Source organism: Canis lupus, chromosome 6 (assembly GCF_048164855.1).
Source record: "Canis lupus baileyi chromosome 6, mCanLup2.hap1, whole genome shotgun sequence".
Classification (NCBI taxonomy): Eukaryota; Metazoa; Chordata; class Mammalia; order Carnivora; family Canidae; genus Canis; species Canis lupus.
In genome coordinates this window covers 36,660,949-36,679,894 of record NC_132843.1, presented here as the reverse complement: position 1 = coordinate 36,679,894, position 18,946 = coordinate 36,660,949, and the positions used below count along the sequence as shown (strand labels likewise).

Sequence of the window (18,946 nt, the reverse complement as noted above, 5' to 3'; positions counted from 1 at the left end):
CCTGGCGCCCTCTAGCCTCATGCCCTTGTTGTGTGATTCCTCCCTCCTAAAATGCTCTCCATCCATTCTCTTCCGTCTCAGGAACTTTCTCTTCCAGGGGCCAGCTCAAATCTACCTCGTCCAGGAAGCCTTCTTTGATCAGCTCAGCCCACAACACCCCCCTTCCTTTATTTCTTTCTTCCTTCCCTCCCTTCCTTTCCCTTCCCCCTCTCCCTTTCTTTCTCCCTCTGTCACTTAAGCATATTTGCTGTACGGTCTGTGTATTAGTTGATGGCACGGTATCATCATGAATCCCCTGCTTTCACTCCCTGTGCCGTGGTGATTGAAGATGCTTGCATTAGGGGAAGCTGAGTGAAGTGGATACAGAAACTGTCCGATTTTTGCAGCTCTCCTATAAGTCGAAAATGATTGCCAAATGGAAAGCTAAAAGAAGTTTTTGAATATTAAAAAAAAAGTGATTGGACACTTAGTCTAGGGTAGGCACTGTCTCAGACCCAGGAGACAGGGCAACCAGGAGGAGAAAGAAGATCCCCGAACTCACACAGAGTGACACCAGAGGGAACTGCAGCAACAGCAGGAACACCCGAATGACCTTCTTGCGCACCAGGCATCGCTCCGAACCCACTGAGTGTACTGACAGAGTTCCTCCTCCCTGCAGCTCTAGGAGGACCATTATGATCGTCCCCTTTTTGATAAGAGAGAACTGAGACACAGCGAGGTGAAGTCGTGCTGTTGAAGATCTCATGAGGAGCAGGCTGTGGCACTGGGAGCTGCACCTGCGGGGCCCCCCAGTCCTAAGCATTAGGTTCCTCTGCCCCTTAAGGAGTCAGATGACAAAGGTGGCCCTCCTATAGTGCTCACTGTTGGCACCTTTCACTGAATTTCTGATACAGACAGTTCAGGGTTTGGGTTGGTTTTTGGTGTTCAGCCGTTGTCCCCTACGCCATCCCTGGCCCTGATTTGTGGTTGGGCATCAGAGTGAAGGTGACCTGGAGTCCAAGCTGGCGGTATGGACCAAGTCCCGACCATTGTCTGCCTTCTGGTGCTCAGGCCATAGTCTGGCCTCCCGGAATGCTTGCTGCAGAAGTGGCGAGGCACGCTTCTGTCATCCTATGTGGCCTAGCTGCTCTCTCCTTGGACTCTCATGCTCTTTCATGCTCTTTTAGTCTTCGCCTCTATGCTCTAGCCCTAAGCTCCATCCAACCCCAAAGTCCTATGGGGTTGATTTTTTAAAACTTAATTATCCCACATCAATATCCCACCTTATTTCCCAGATGTATGCAGACCTAATTGCTGGTGGGAGACATAGACACCATTTTCTGGCAGTACTTGAATTCCAGAAGTGTTGCTTGAGAGTCACATTATCATACGACCATATTGTAAATGATTTGAGGCACCTGTTATTTATTTATCTTTTTTAGGCACCTGTTAAAGGATTTGGTTTTTCTCCATAAATACTTGTTTTGTGCTGAGAGCCATCCTTCCTTAACCACTCTGGTTTGCAAGCTCAAGGCTCTTACCCAAGGCAAATATTGCCTTATTTCATTTACAAGTGGCTCCGTTTGACCTGTGCTGTGTTTTGAGTGTCAACTTCTTGGCTCAGGGACCTGGCAGTAAGACTCACTGGGCTTGTGACATGCGCACAGCCTGTCATTGTGCAAGAAGACGCTTCCCCCAGGAAATGGTGTGTGACCAGATAGGAACCAGAAACGTGCATGCATACACACAGGAGGTATTATGTGGGTTTGCTGGCTGCAAAACTGCCCTCTTGCCAAATGCTATACCCAGAAGCCAAAGTCCATAGCAATCCACTCACCCCACTCCTCAGCTGAAGTCCCCAACTTCTTGTCTTGCCACTTTGGGGAAAATGGTTCTGGTAAACTAATTCACACTTAGATCCTGGTGAATTAATGTGGCATCCAAAAAGATAGCATCCTCAAAAGGTAATGCGTAAACCAAGGAATGAGTCTTTAGTGGCGGAATTTGAGTCAAGTGGTGTCCCATAGGAATAGGTGCCACTTTTAGATGTCTCTGCTATTTTTGTGTGTGGCTTTTTTTTAGGGAAGTCAGTGCCCATAAGGAATCATTCCTAGGCCCAGTAGAGACCTCATGCCCTGGTAGATTCCTTGTTCTGGAAGCAAAGAGAATTCAGAGTTCTGTTGGGTCTGCCCAAAAGAGTGGCCCCATGGATTTTACTAGCCCTCAGTGCAAGGAAGAGGAGGAGCTGATCCCAAGGGACTGCCAGCAGAGAGAAGAGCCCAGTGGGGCTCCAGTTACCGTATCACGAGGCAATTAGGAACTATTGGACCAGTGACCATGGCCAGGGCTTTGATAAGCTGGTAAGTTTTGTATCTTTCTCACTTGGGAACTCACACGACCCGGTTGGCATTCATGCTCTGAGAATGGAGAGGGCCCATCTCTGGGGACTTCACAGGAAGGAGAGTTGTTAGGGAGGCTGAGTCCTTCTCTCAGTCGGGCTCAGAGACAAGCCTCAGGGGACAGAAGAGGAAGGCAGGCTGCCTTTGAGGGCACCCAGGTCACGCAGTTGGTGAGTCCCAGCCCCCACTGCTGGGTCAGCCCTCCTGACACATCATCTTCAACCTGGAGGCCATGCTTTATAAGGGCATTGGAGGATTTGAACACGCACCAGGCCTGACTATGGCACTTGAGGATGACAGATACTTAGAATCTGTTTGAAATTCCTTTGACTTTGGTCTGCGCTCAAACCACTGCAAAGATGCTCGTGCAGTATGGATGCAGGCAGGTGGATTCAGCTCCCTGTTGCCTCCTTACGTCTCATGGGGGCATGAGCCCTGTTCACTTATCTTAATGGTCCCAGAGGAGGGATCTGAGGAGCCAGGAGCTGTTGGTTCTGCCTTTGACCCCCCACCCACCCCCCCGGGCACGTCAGCACCCGTGGACACTTACACCACCACTGAGGCAGTGGTCCGGCCACTCACCAATCCCTAGAGCTCCCCCTGTGCCAGAGTTCCAGGGAAGTCTGCCCCCATCTGCCCCCTATGGTCCCACAGTGCTCCATCCATGCCCCTTGGGGATGTGAGAAAAATGTACTACTAATTTAGTGGCTTCAACCAACAGGAATGTATTCTCTCACATTCCCTGAGGCCAGAAATCTGAAGTCAGTATCACTCAGTGGAAATCAAGCCCAGCCACACCTCCCTTCAAAGGCTCTGGGGGAGAATCCATTCCTTGCCTCTTCTGGCTTCTGGAGGCTGACCTACATCCTTGGTTTGTGGCCACATCTCTCCAGTCTTCAAGGCCCGTGTCTTCTGATCTCTCCCTACTCCATCTTCACATCACCTCCTCCTTTGTGTATGTGTCAGATCTCTCTTTGCCTCCCTCTTATAAAGACACTTGTGACTGTATTAAGGGCCACCTTCGGGGCACTTGGGTGGCTCAGTGGCTGCGTGTCTGCCTTTGGCTCAGGGCGTGATTCTGGGGCCCTGGGATTGGGTCCTGCATCCGGCTTCCTGCATGGAGCCTGCTTCTCCCTCTACCTGTGTCTCTGCTTCTCTGTGTGTGTGTCTCTCATGAATAAATAAACAAAATCGGGATCCCTGGGTGGCGCAGAGGTTTGGCGCCTGCCTTTGGCCCAGGGCGCGATCCTGGAGACCCGGGATCGAATCCCACATCGGGCTCCCGGTGCATGGAGCCTGCTTCTCCCTCTGCCTGTGTCTCCACCTCTCTCTCTCTCTCTCTCTGTAACTATCATAAATAAATAAAAAAAAATTAAAATAAATAAATAAATAAATAAATAAATAAACAAAATCTTTAAAAAAGGGGGGGCACCCTCTTGGGGAGGGTAATTTGTCTGCTTACCACAGGGACTATGACATGGATCTGAAAACCTTGTTATATAAGGAACAGTTGCAAGTTCCAGGGACATTTAAATTTTTTTTTAATGTTTATTGTGAAATATGAGTGGGGATAGATGTCCTCTTATGATCTATATAGTTCAGCAACCTCATGTCTCTTTGACAGAAACTAATTAATTGTATCCAGCCCATCCATTCATATACATGCAACAAACATAACACCATAACCTATATATGTACATAAATCGTAAATACAGAGCAAAACCTATTCAGTCACCCCCAGGCAGGGAATTGAACATTGCAGTTCACTGTACCTCCCCACCCCTAGAAGTAAACATTATCTTTGCTTTTAAGGTAGACACCTTTTTGCTTTCCTTTATGGTTTTATCCCTACCCTGTGTGGGCCTCCCTAAACAATTAGCTTCCATTTAGTCTGGATTTTAGTGTTATGGAAGGGAGTCAGCTTTCAGGTATTTTATGTCCTGTTTCTTTCCACGACATTAGGATTTTCAGATTTCTCTGAGCGACTAAGTGTGGCTGTAATTTGCTCATTTTCACAGCTGCCTAGTATTCCACTGGTGAGACCTAGAGAAGAGAGGGCAGTGGCCTGTGGCACAGGACTGGAGAGGGAAGAAGAGACACCAAATGTGTCCACACTGTTGACAATGACAAAATTAACGCTGGTGGGCAGAGCTGGGGCCAGTGAGGGGAGGCCCAGCTCAATGCAAACAAAACATATTAGGAGTTGGCCACAGCTGTCCAGAGAGGGAAAGAGCTTCCCCAGGATGACATGGGGCCCATCACTGGAGGTGACTAGATGGCCATTGGTAGAAAGAGTCTAGCCTGGGAGCAGTTTGGACTAGCCTGAAGCTGCAGCCAAGGTTCTGATCCCAGCCCTTCCTGAGAGTCCCAGCCATGCCTCTAAGAGCACAAAGGTAGACTGCCTAAGCAGCTGCCCCAGCAAGGAGGGCTCTGGACCCCACTTCCTTCTTCCCGGTCTTCCAGACAGCCCCTTCACAGGCTCCCTACCCACAAACCTTCTGCAGCTTCTTAGCAATGTCTAAAATTCTTCCAGTAAATAGTTACTTTTTCACACTACATCTCTGGCCCTGGTTAGCTCTCCAGTTCTTCTATGTCCCAGAGACCAGTGAATGAGTGGGTGCTAGGCCCTTTCCCAAGGACGGCCTTTGTTGGGGATGGTGGGGAACAGAACGGAAGCAGAATAGGAAGGGATTGAGACACAGCCAAAGGTTGCACTCCCCAAATGCCATCTCTTCAGCTGCTGAGTAGAGGCTCCTCTGAGCAGATGAGCAGGGCAAACCCTGGATCACTTTGAAAGCTCTATTTTTCTGAGCCAGAGACAAGAGGGTCTGGATCAGAGGCTGACCACCTCTCCCAAGGTGGTCCTTCGATGTGGGAGCTCTACTTCGTGTTGGCTGAGGTGTCTCAGGGGATCTGGGGCAGCAGGAAAGAGGGGGCTAGAGAATCATGGAAGGATGAGGGGCCATGGAGGGGCCTTTGCTTCAGATACAGGCCTTTCACCCCAAGGAAAGGGGGTCCATCCATGTGTAATTGTGGTCTAGCCTATAATAAAGGGTGAAGGGGGCAGAATCACCCACTCTTTAGTCTTCTAGAAGAAAAGCTTATTTCTTTCTCCCTTTGATACCTGCCCCACCCTAAAATCTCCATAAAACACAAAGCAAATCATTCTAAAGTTCCTTTGATCTGAAAAATTATGCACACCTGGTGAGGAATCGACTAGTTGGAAGACTATTTGAGAGAATCTCCAGTATGTGATATGAACTTGACAAGGGGACTTGTGAGCACCTCCTCCTAGTTTCCACAGGACCAGAAGGACAGGCAGGGCTTACATTCGAGCAGAAGGGATTTAGGGCAGACTGCTGGGAGAATGTTTTCACTTCTAATAATCATAAAATACACATGAGGAAGTCATCAAAAAGGATTAGGCCTGTGTTCCACCACTGCCTCTAAGACAAGGAGTAGTTCTTGGTTTGCAGCATTTTCAGTCCCAGCCCCGCTGGCTATGGCCTCTGTTTTTTAAAAATATGTCTTTATACAAGGAAGCACAAATGCCATGCCACATCCTATCTTCAGTACCAATTGCATTATCCCCAGGGGCTTATCAGCATCATCATCTGGAATCAGTCAGCAGTCAGGCAATCAGCACTGAAGGTTGCATTATACATGTAGCAAGGTAGGAAGAGCAGTAAGAAATCGAGATAGAGCATCTCTGAGATGATGAGGTCACTCAGCAGAAAAACAGTGATAGTAGCGAAAGCACTGTGACCTTCTATTTGTCTGCCACTTAATAGTTGTCGGTAGCATTACCTGATCTAAGGCCCCACTGCATTTAGTTTTGCAGGTTATGTATAGAAAAATGTGAAGGGTACCATCTAGAGTTGAGCAATGGACAGCCTGCCCCACCGTTCGTGGCAGCCCTGTCATTCCTAGAATCTCACTTAAAGCTTTGCAGGTATGGAGTTCCTTTCACTTTTGTAGTTGATTTCACATTCATTTGGTCCTCCTGACAGCTTTGGGAGGTGCAGGACCAGTGTCATTTCCCCCCAGACTAAGGATGAGGAAATCAAGTCCTAGAGAGAAGCGTAGACAGCTCTAAGTGGCTAGCAGAGTGAGATTAGGACCCAACTGGGTTGGTGCAGAGCCATTGCTATCAGCTAAATTCACTCAAGTCAGTCTTTCAGGAACACATCTGAGGTGCAAGAGACAGACTACTGGGGAGTCACTGGGCGCCTTCCCTCTGCCCCTTCACCTTGGCCTGACCCCTTGCCATAGCCAGCGTCCTCACTTCGTGCACCACCTCTTTTCCCCCAGATTTGAGCGGGAGCAGAATGACACCTTCATCATGGAGATCCTAGATATTGCTCCATTCACCAAGATGCGGATCCGAATTGATGGCCTGGGCAGCCGGCCTGAGTGGTTCCTGGAGAGGGTAAAATGTCTTCCTTCCACCTGCTGCCCAGCCCTTCTCCCTGCTTTTCTGGGTTATCAGTGGACCTGGCTGAAGAGCAGATGTCATCTGGTGTGCCTTTGGGCGTGAATTATCCAGAGAACAGGGTTTTACTTATTTGTGCCAGCATGCGCTGTCAGTATAATGTGGACAGAGATTGAATGTGCACTTCTTGGAGGAGGTGAATTGGGAGAATTGAGAGAGGAGCAGCAGAACTTGGGCAGCCGAGTGCTACTGGTGGGCACGTCGGGCTGGACAGCAGAGAGCATTAGGTGCCCCTGTGAGCACATGTGAGGTAGCTGCCTCTTTTTCATCTTGGGCTCTGCTCTCCTGGATTCAGTCCTTGAATGTCCCAGCCACCAAAGGCTATTTGTCCCGAGTCCCTGCAGGCTCCTACTCCCCTGTTCAGACATTAGTGGATTTTTCTTGAGCCAACAATATGGTTCCCACACCAAGGACAACCTGGCCAGCTTCAGGTATCTGTGGCTGTTAGTGTTTGGGCTGATCCGTCTTTCTGTCATTCATTCAACAGATGTTTCTTACATATGATGACAGGTGCCTCTCAGAAACATGTTTGGATGAATTACCCATTCCCAAATCCTCAAACTAAGGTTATCACAGCAGGAGCTTCAGAACTTGTGCAAGGCTTACAGCACAGGGTCTTTGTCCCAGAGAGTCTAAGTCAGAAGAATCTCCTTGGGTCTGGAATCATAAGTCCCTGGGGTTAAGCCGAGGGGGCTGCATTATTAGCAGGTGGACAACTGGTGGAGGTGAGGGAGGGTGTTCCCACACTGACTCTTCTCACCCAGATCCTCCTGAAGAACATGAACACCGGAGACCTGACCATGTTCTACTATGGAGACTGGCTGTCCCAGCGGAAGGGCAAGAAGACCCTCGTGTGTGAAATGTGTGCTGTCATCGATGGGGAGGAGATGATGGAGTGGACCTCCTACACTGTCTCAGTCAAGACCAGTGACATCCTGGGTAAGTCAGGGCATCCCCTTCCACCTATCAGGCTCATATCCCACTACCCTTGGCACTTCCTCAAATTCTGGCTCAGGCCTGGGGCTCCGGTCAGGCTCTCATTTTCCTTTGGCTGACCTTCCAAATGTTAGTCAATGCAAGTCCTTTCCACCATGGGTCACTTTCTGTCCAGACAAAGCATTTCTTCTCAGTGACTGAACTGGCTCTGTCCCTCATCCCTCAAGGAGGTCTAGGAGAACCTGATGAGACACTATGGTCAGCACTTTTGAAAACTATGTGGGAACATGACTCAGAAGCCCCCTATCTTCCTGCTGTTGCCTCATGCCCTCACCCAGGTGCTGCGCATTTCATATGCCCTTGGGCTCCTTTTCACATCTGTTGCTTGGCAATCATCTTCTGTGTGCCAGCTTTGGCCTGGGGTCCTAGGATGGAGAGAGGACCCTGGGCTCCTGTGAGTCTGACATACTAGTGGAGCAATGACAGTGCAGCTCTGACAGTGGTCTGCACAGGAGCTGGAGAACCCAGAAAAGAGTGCCTTACCTACCTGAGGGTCGGGGATAAAGGTCATGGAGGGCTTCCCAGAAGTGATACCAAAGTCTAGAGCAGAAGGACAAACAGAAGCCACTGAGGCAGACGGAACACCTGCTGAAGGGCCTTCCAAGCAAAAATGCCAGTGTGTGCAAAGGCCTGAGGTTGAGAGGGAACACACTCTCATGGAGGCAGTGTCTCCTGCCTACCTTTTTCTATATCTCTATAACATGTTCTCCAGGAGCTGTTGCAAGGAATGTGACAAATTCATTCACACTGATTATAAATTACTAGTGAGAGATTAACTCATTGGCCCTAATAGCCTACATTTTCAACAGGGGAGCATTTAGCCAAAGAAATTAAGCTCTCATGCTAGAATCTCAGGCATAAGTGATGGGTCAGTATAGTGGATACATTTGTTGGCACCTCTCTTCTTCCTTTCTCCTAACAGTGGAGCCTTTACTCTTTTTGCTAAAAGTTCCAAGTTTCCACATGTTTTCCACCCCTTTATCCTTCATGATATGTTCCCAGAAAGTAGTTGGTAAGTCCCTTGATAACTGTAGGGTGTGTGTGTGTGTGTCATGAAAGCTTCATGGAACCGCCTCTCCCAGAAGCACTTTCTTTTTAACTAAGGTCAATACATCTATTTGGCTTAAGCAAATGATGTGAAGCTCTAGTATAGACTGTCAACCAGGGGTAGATCTGGGGAACAAAGGACTTTCCTATTTCCTTCTGAACCCAGATTGTGCAAGGAGCCTGGATTTCTTCATGGCATACCTTGTAACTATGGGTCTATTTCCCCAGAAATACATGAGTTCTTGAACTAAACCACTCACATTTGCTAACCAGGACTCCAGTTAGCCCAATAGCATTGACAAGGCACAGATACCAGATGAAGGATTTAATTGGAGACCCAGGAGCCTAAGGAAAGTAACCAGACCTTTCCAACCTCCACCCTGGCCTCATCAATACTAAACTTCCCATGCTCCAAGGAAGGCAGCATGGAAACCAGAGCAAGTGGGCTGTGTGTTGGAGAAGCAAGGACCTGGAACTCTTATCTTGTGCATCCCCTAGGAGCAGGCACAGATGCCAATGTGTTCATCATCATCTTTGGGGAGAACGGGGACAGCGGAACCCTGGCCCTGAAGCAGTCAGCCAACTGGAACAAGTTTGAACGGAACAACACAGACACATTCAACTTCCCCGACATGCTGAGCCTAGGCCACCTCTGCAAGCTGAGGGTCTGGCATGACAACAAAGGTAGATCCTCTCCTGAGCAGATCTCAGCTCTCCACCATCCCCCTGGCGGCATATTGACCTTTCTACCTCAGGGTGGCAGGCAACTAAAAACTGTTGATTGCCACCATTTTGATACTTCCAGCAGTTAGAAAATGTCCTGTGTTTCTAGACAGATATTAGAAATCAAACTTAATTTCTAACTACACCATAGTCTTGTTCATTACTCTTTCCCTAATGCCTATCACATTGACTGTACTATAGTGGGACTTAATATGATTTTAATGGAATTTATTTATAGCCACATTTCACTCTCTTAGATCCATTCTTGATTTTTTTTTCATGCCTTAGTCACAGTAAACCCACATTTCTCTGGAATCATTTCCCCCCATGCCTTAATACTTTCAAGAATTAAGTCCTGGCCATGAATCTCGGGGTCATGACGAGGTCCACTAATACCAGCTTCCCCCCTACCCTTGCCCGTAATGCTAACTATGCATATATCTAGACTTTCTTGTTTTTCTTGATGCATTTTTCTTCTATGCAAAAACTTGACAGCTAATCCTTCTGTATCTCCTCGCTGTCAAAAGAAATGGGAGGCAGCTCAGCACCGCGGACAGCTCCCGACAGGTCCGGCTACATTTGTTACCGCTACCTTGGTTTAGGTGGCATGCTCTTCAAAAAGCCTGATTCCTCCCTTGGATAACTCAAGACTATATATGATGACCTTGGTCCCATAATGGCTCCTGGACTTAAAGAAGCCCTGGGGCACCAATGTTATCCCCTTGTAGGCGGAGAAGTGGGCCTCCTCCCCTCCAGCTAGATGTTGGATCTGAAAGCAGGGAAAAGAAGAGGTCTCTATCCTCACTCAACCCAGGTGGTTGGGATACTAGGGTCAGGAGAGGTACAGGGAAGTCCAGGTTCTGTGCCTAGCTTCCTCTTTATAGTAACTTTCTCCTCCATAGATGGAAGCTTAAATGTTAATATAAGCCAAGACAGCTAAATATGTCCTTAAGCTCTCTCTCTCTCTATGCCACATTTTTTTCATAGTTAGTTTAAAAATATTCAAGCTACATTATGCTTCCCTTGCATAGCAATTTATGAGGACAAAAATATTTCATTTGAGAGCCTTCCACACAAAAAAGTTGTGATGCCACAGAAGTTACAAACGTTTAGTTAACTTAATAGCATGGCAATCGTCTCTTTCCTTGAATCTACCTTTCCATCTTTTTTTTGTTTATCCAATAATATTTTATGAAAAATGTTAAGGATGCACAAAAGTGAAGGAAATTATATAATGAACTTCCACATACCTATCACATAGATTCAACAATTATTATTTGTCATACCTGCTTTCCCCTTTTCACTTTTCCTTTTTCTTTCTTAATTCCTTCTTGATTGCTGGATGATATAAAACCAAACCCTAACTTCACATTACCTCATCCCAAACATATTCAGGATATTTCCCTTTGAAAAATGGGCATTTTAAAGTAAAACCCAATGACACTATCACAGTTAACAATGATTTCCTTGTGTCATCCAATTCCCACTCCATATGCGAATTTCCTTAACATAAAAAATGCCTTTGTACTTTTGGGTTTGCTTGAATCTGGATGCAAACAAGGTTCACATACTGCATTTAGCTGCCATCTCCCTTCAATCTCTTCAAATGCAGAGCATGCCTACTCCCTTTATTTTGTCAGGCCATTGGCTTGTGGAAGGGACTGGGCCCAATGATCCTATAGAACGTCTGCATCTGGACCTGTCTGTCTGCTTATTATAATGTCTTTGCCTCTCAATTCCCCATATTTCCTACAATCTGGAAGTCAGCTCTAAAGGCATGCTTGGATTCAGGTTCTACTTTCTTTGGCAACAATACTCTATAGGTGACATCAGGACTTCTTTAAAATGGGAACCGTGTGCTTCACATTACCTCACAGCAATCCTACTCCTTTTGATGCTCACATTGCATACCAGATTTCGGGATTGTCAGCCTGGTTACCCTGACCCCCCCATAACTGTTCATCTAATGGTTCCATCCAGTGATGATCAATTACAATGAATTACAAATGGAGATTTTCTAATTGTCCTTTCATATCCACTTATTAGCTACTATTCTTTTGTTTAAAAAAATGCGTCTATGATTACTGTGAAATACAGTTCATAGAAGAAAATCAAGGTAAATGATTTATTCTTCCCCTTAATTCAAATGACCTGCATAGCTTTTATAATACTGAACAAATTATAACATTCTGTGGTTTTTCTGTAGTTCATCTTGGTCTTCTTGCTTTCTCTGATGAAAACTCTGGGGAAATGAAGACTCTTTTTACCACAAAATTTGATCTATGACTTAAAAAGACCACTATGGTGGCTCCTGGGTGGCTCAGATAGTTAAGTGTCTACCCTCAGCTCTGGTCATGATCTCTGGGTACTGGGATCGAGCTCCACATTGGGCTTCCACCTCAACAGGGAGACTGTTTCTCCCTCTGCCTCTCTCTGCTGAGCCAGGCTCATGCTCTCTCATGCTCTCTCTGTCTCTGTATCTACTCTGTCTCAAATAAATAAACTCTTTAATAAATAAATGAACAATAAATAAATAAACAAATAGGTCACTATGATGTATGTGGAAAGATAATAATTATAGTCAAGTACAGGACTAAAATTTTGGAGAACAACTAATTATCCATCCATAAGGTAGTGCATGCATAGATAATTTCCATGTGCATGGAGTGGAAAGCCATACAACTATGAAAGAGGATGAGGCAGCTGTGTTCTGATATGGATTGGCTGTGAGTGAAAGCGTTAAACAGTGTGGAGTTACTATCTTTGTGTAAAAAAAGAAATAAAGTATAACTTTATAAGAGGAGACTTTGGGGACACCTGCATGGCTCAGTCAGTTAAGCAGCTGCCTTCAGCTCAGGTCATAATCCCAGGATGTTGGGCTCCCTGTTCAGCAGGGAGTCTGCTTCTTTTCCTTCTGCCCCTCCCATGCTCATGCTCCTGATCTTGTGCTCCTCTCTCTTTCTCTCAAATAAATTAACTTTAAAAAAAAAAAAAGAGAGACTTTATAAAGAAACAGACTCTCTAATGGTAGGTTTCAGATGATTCCCTCTTGGTTCATAGGGTCAGGCAGGGTCTCTACCATCAGGCTAGTGCTGGCTACACCACTAGCCAAGCTGTAACTGTGGGTTTGTCTTCACTAGTAAAAGCCAACCATGTGACATCAGCCTGCCCAGAGCTGCCTATTTCCAGCTACATGTCTGATAGGTTCTTAGTAGAGTTAGTTGTGTCAATCACATCCAGCAGTTCCAGAACAAGGCAACTAAATCAGCAATGAGAAAAGAGCTGAAGACAAGTGTCTTTCATTTTAAAGGAGTTGGGATTAGCCTATTTACCACAGAAGGAGAGTTTTTTCTTTTTTTATTTTCCAAAACTCCTACTTGAGAGGAGAATTGGGGATGGGTGAGATGATGCCTTGCTGCTTTCAGAGGATAAGGGAAAGGGGGGATGCAGCGGGTAGAGAAGCAACCAGGCACCAGGGCAACCCAGGCCAGGCACATTCCTTCTCTGGCACTGAATTGTCTGTAGGTAAAGTTAAAACCAGCCCAGAATCCACCCCTTCCCCTCAGCGCATTGTCACCACCCTGCCTGGAGTCCAGGAAGAGTAATTTAGGAGCGAAAACTACTTGGGGTGTGAAGCAGGGTGAATAGTGTGTTCTGGCAACAGAAATGATCTTGTGATGACCACCTCTCCAGTTAATGTCATCCCTCTCCACTAACACCCATGCATACACACACTTATAATTCCCATCGATCATTTTGTCACCGTGTCATAGACAGACCATCAGATCCTACAGTCAGGAGAGAGGACATTAAATCTCAAGACGTGGCTCTGGGACCAGCAGCATCAGCATGACCTAGGAGAGATGGCAATTCTTGGACCTCACTACAAACCCACTTAATCAGAATCTCTGGGAGGGGGCCTAGTAGTCTGGTTCAACAAGCCCTCTAGGTGATTGCAGTGCAGGTCTTAGTTCTTAGCCTTGGCTATACATTGAAATCACTGGGCAGCTGTAAAGACCATTGATGCCTAGCTCCTACTCCAGAGATTCTACTGTAATTGATTTAGTTAAGGTCTGGATAGCAGAATTTCCCTTTTTCGCTCTCTCTCTCTTTCTCTCTCTCTCTCTCACATGCTCATGTGTACACACACACACACACACACACACACACACACACACACACCCCTTCTAAGAGGACCAACATTTTGGCTTCTCTTTCTCTGAATTCCTTTTTATTTGCCTCTCTCTTTCTCTGTTCCACTCTGGAAGCCTGTAAGGACTGCTCCAAAAGGTTTTCTGTGCACTATTTCCAGACTGAACACACCAGGGGTTATGAAGTAGTTGAATCAGTTTCATGATATTATCAGGGACCATCTCAGAAAGCAGCCAATGTATAATCTTACAGGCAGACCTGGCCCTAATGTGGAAAAGTAAAAGTATTACTGAAATCTTTTAAAGTTTATGAATAAAATTACTCACCACTGTTTAACTCAACTGAACTGTTTAAAATTTTAACATCATTGTTTTAGCCCTCTTGGGTTTTTACTTCAGTAAAGATCTATTTTAAAAATATGTGAAGTACTTTTTAAACCCAGAATGAAGCTATCCTAGGACTGCTGATATGTATGCCCTGCCCAGGAGCCTCCACATCTACCCCCTATACCCCCAGGAGACAGAGGGACTAGACATCTTTGTGTGTCTTTGTGCTTATAAGACCCTTGAGACCTGCAGCAGGATCTACAGGTGTTTTTTGGGCAGTGTCCAATCCTAGAGACTGGCTCTTTGGGACATAGGAAGGCCCACTACCTAGGAGGTCAAAACATGAGAGTTGAACATATACATGGCATCCTTGGGAGGTTGCCTTGTGGACTATTTATGAGCAGCAAGTATCACCATAACCTGTCACACACTGGATTTCCCCTCCACGTGTGATGGGCACTTTGGCTTTCAGAGTTCTCAGGGACTTTGAAGGGTGGAGAGTAACTGAACCATTGTGTGGTACAAATAACATGTAGCTGCCACAGCAAATGCACAGATATTTATACTTGATAGTGATGATTTTGGGGGAGCACTTCTGAGGGAAGCCCTGCCAATTACAACAGAAGTAACTATATGTTCAATATTAGGCCAAGATCTTTCTAATTTAATATATATTCTGAAGAAATAGCAGCTTCTAATCCTTTCTATGATTGCAGAACAGCCAAGGCCCTCAAAGTCATAACATATCCAGCATTCATTGGGCAGCTACTACATACCAGATAATACACAAAGCATTAGGGAAACAAAACCAAATAAGACCAGGTCCCTGCTCCAAAAAACTTATGGTCAGAGGAGAAGACACCTGTAAACAGTGATGACACGATGTGGTCAGAGTGTGGCCAAGGCAGGTTCAAGGACACCAGATACAGGCCTACTGGGTAATCAGGGGACCCTCATGAAGGCTTCCCAGAGGAAGTGATGCCTGAACTGATTCTGGAAGGATCATGGGCATTAGCCAGGTGTATACTAGTGTCATGAAGTAATCGAATTCATCCCTCAGCTCTGTAAACTCTCAAAAAGTCAGTGGCCCCCATTGTGAATCTGATTAAAGCTATGAGTCCTCTCTCTAGTGAAATGTGCATGTGTAATTATAGCACAATTTCTCAGAGCCCTTAGAGAGCTTCATTCCCATACACAAATACTCTAAAGGCTCATGAACCCCAAGTTAAGGATTTTGCAAGGAGAATGATATGCTCTGGGCTAAAGGAGCCCTCAGAGACCACCTAACCCACCTTCTCATTTCATCAACAAAGGCCCAGAGGGGACAGAACTTGGGTGGGCACAGCCAGCCAGTGGGCTGGTGGCAGCAGAAAGCTGAAAGCACGGCAGTGTGTTCGGCTCCCAGTCCTCATGACGTCTTCTCCACAGGGATCTTTCCTGGCTGGCACCTGAGTTACATCGATGTGAAGGACAATTCACGGGACGAGACCTTCCGTTTCCAATGTGACTGCTGGCTCTCCAGGAGTGAAGGGGACAGGCAGACGCTCCGTGACTTAGCCTGCGCCAATAATGAGATCCGTGATGAGCTGGAGGAGACCAGTATGTGGGGGCGGGGCAGGTGTGACTCAGGGACTGAATCTTCAGAGTTAAATGAAAAGTAGATGGCGGGGGTAGGAGTAGGGGGATGGCTTTGGTAAATCCAAAGTAGAGACAGTTAGGGGACCCCTGGGTGGTGCAGCGGTTTGGCGCCTGCCTTTGGCCCAGGGCGCGATCCTGGAGACCCGGGATCAAATCCCACGTCGGGCTCCCGGTGCATGGAGCCTGCTTCTCCCTCTGCCTATGTCTCTGCCTCTCTCTCTCTCTCTGTGACTATCACAAATAAATAAAAATAAAAAAAATAAAAAAAATAAAAAACAAAGTAGAGACAGTTATAGCCGGAGGGGAATCAGATGTCCAATGAAGGAAAGCATAAATAAACACCCTAAATATTACTTGGTGAATTGGAACAGCCAAGACACTGATCCCAGATCTTGGCACCCCAATCATAGGGACTAATTAGGTTAGCAGAAAACCACTGGGGACAAGTTCACCCTGCCCTGAGGGCTGGGCTAGGCACGTTGGTGGGAAGCTCTCTGTCTGGTTTATTTTTATCTCACGGGCTCCATACAATTGGTGCCTGTGGCAACAGCTGACAAATCAAGACTTCTGGAAACAGAATGTGCAGGGGGAGCCAGCATCTCCAGCAGCCACTTTCCTCGGATCCTTCCTAGGGCGATATTTAAAGGGAAAATGTAATTGATCCTTAAAGTGGATGGCCATCCAAGATGAGGGAGTTGTTTCTGTACTATAGATGCCAGTATCTGGGTTCAACAGATTCGAAGAAGTTTTTCAAAGGCAGAGCCCAGTGTAAAGAAAGATTTTTTAAACCTTAGTTTTCAAGGTAATGCTTAACTTCAGTAAGAGGTGACCCCCTAAAGCTCAATGGTTTAACCAACCAAAACATATTTCTCACTCATGTAATAAACCATCCAGTGTGCGTTGGCAGGCCTTCCAACACTGTGATTCAGGGACCCCAGCTCTTTTGATCTGGGTCTCTGCCATTTTCAACGTACTGCTCCCATAGTTCTTGCAAAAGGAAAAATAACAAGAAACTAATCACTTGGTTCCACCTAGATGCAAGGGCACCTGGGAAATGTAATTCCTGGCTGGACAGCCCCTCACTGGGGGCAAGCGCTGTATACAGTGGAAGGGAAGCATGGCTCTCTGGTACAAAGCCACCTGCTCATGTTAGTCACACCATCCAAACTACTCAATCATGAACTGCTCCAAGAGATAGCGAGCACTCTGTCCCAAGGAGCTTCCAGCCAAGGACCCTCTTATACCGTGCAAGGATTCCTGCCCTAAGTGTGGGCCACGCTTCCTGAGGATTTACTAGGTGTCCATCTTCATTATAGCTGCCGTGAGTGGTGCACACCGCTTCGTGAAACTCCAGTTTATTTGTTATCAATCGTTGCTCCTGGTTAGTCTCCCTATACAACTGGAAGCTCCCAGAGGTCAGGGACAGAGTCACTCATGTTTGCAGTCTTCTGCAGCTCTGTAGGCTTGGGACTTGCTAGGTGTGCGTTTAGTGCTCAGCAAACAGAAGAAGAGGCAGTTCTTTTTCTTGGAGCCTCCTATCTTGTGAGGGGGAGAAGCCCCTTGTGCAATAGGAATGCTAAAGCCCCTTACTCACGTGCCGAGAGGAGCAATAGAGGCTCCTGAGGCCATTGGCGTTCAGGGGAAGAGAGATTTGTGCTGCTCAGAGCATAAACAGTCTCCTTCACAGATTTCCTGCCAAACAGCTGCTAAGACCTGCAGGAGTGGGGTTGGCAGGGAGATCGCGGAGGGGAGGCGGCTTTTGTGTTAGTTCTGGAAGGATGCAACAGACTGGAGATTGGACAGCGGGAGCTTGGAGCCTAGGAGCTGGACTGTGTGATCGGTCTTTACTGAGAGGCTGTGGAGGGCAGAGTGGCGCCCTCTAGGTGTCCATAGGGGAACAGACAGCCATACCCGTGTCCTCAAATGGAGGGTCACCCTGAGGGGAGCCACGGACACAGCTTATTTAACCATTTGGCAAAGATTTACTGAGCGCCTGCTAAGTGTCTACAGCCTCTTCTGAGGTCTGGGACATACCAATGAATAAAACAAAGACCTTGCCCTGGTGGCACCTACTCTCAGTGTCTATGACCCCAGGGTGCTCCTGGATACTCAGCTTGTGAGAACAAACACCCCCTCAGTACTCCAACAGAGCATCATCTGTGGAAAGCACTCTACACCTCTATTCTTGTTAGGTCCTCACAGCTCTACTCCCACCCTGTGAGCTAGATAGGGTGCAAATTCACACCTCTGTACCATGGGTAAGGAAAACAGAAACCCAGAAAGGTGAAGTGACACATCTCAGGCCCATTCGCAGCTGATAGGACCCAGGTGGCCTGATTCTTAGACCAGGACCCACTACTCTGCTGCAGGCTGTCTTGTCTTTATTGGGCTTGGCACTACTCCAGATGGGCCACGTGCCCCCACTTGATGTAGCCCCCTGTTCTCTGCCTTCACCTCTAACTCTTGTTAGCAGTTCCAGAAGCGGCTCCCAACCCTCTGCCAGCACCTGCCTCTGCAAATGATTCCAGTGCGCAGCAGAGCTGAAAACCATTGGCAACCTTTAAATAACACTGACATCTGAGTCCTGTTGCAATTAATCCAGAGTAAGTGCTGAGCGGTAGGATTACATGCTCATGTGTGCACATGCATGCACATATGCACACGTGCACATACACGCATGCACACACATACCTGGGAGGATCTCTGTCACTGAGACATCCTCCAGGAAGACCAGTGCTTCCCTCTTACAGCCCTTCTCCTTCCTGTTCTCCCTCCCTTGACACCTTTTAGGGCTGCTCAGTCAGCCTTATCTGCAACATTTATAGCCCAAATATAGTCCAGTTTGATGCCCAGCTCCCCAGGGATGGAGGACTTACTGCTTCACTGGGCAGTTCTGTTAGAACATCCATCTTCATACTCACGTTCTCGAAGCTTCCATTCTTTGGCAGTCCCAATGGAGCCAACAGAAAATTTTAGGAGTGGTCAGAACTCTTGGTGGTTTACGCCTGAACTCCAAATCTGAGCTGGCTCCAGCAAAGAGAGAATGTGTTGTTTCCCAGAACTTGGAAGTCTCAGGTGGAGCTGGCTTCAACTTGGCTGTCTCCAGAGGCTCCAGTCATTTCAGTACATCTCTGTCTCCCATTTCCTCTTGGCTCTGCTTCTTTCTCTACATTGTGGGAAGATGGTTGCTGGTA

General features: G+C 47.0%; 1 protein-coding gene across 3 annotated transcripts in view; it reads left to right on the top strand.

Moving 5' to 3' along the window:
* LOXHD1 (lipoxygenase homology PLAT domains 1) overlaps window positions 1-18,946 on the top strand; it is a 167,089-nt gene that overhangs the window by 136,669 nt on the left and 11,474 nt on the right. For all 3 annotated transcript variants that reach the window (XM_072829473.1, XM_072829470.1, XM_072829471.1), the window contains 4 exons: window positions 6,690-6,807; window positions 7,635-7,809; window positions 9,412-9,597; window positions 15,543-15,713. In XM_072829473.1, the coding sequence (XP_072685574.1) occupies window positions 6,690-6,807; window positions 7,635-7,809; window positions 9,412-9,597; window positions 15,543-15,713 (650 nt within the window). The remainder of the gene's footprint in view (window positions 1-6,689; window positions 6,808-7,634; window positions 7,810-9,411; window positions 9,598-15,542; window positions 15,714-18,946) is intronic.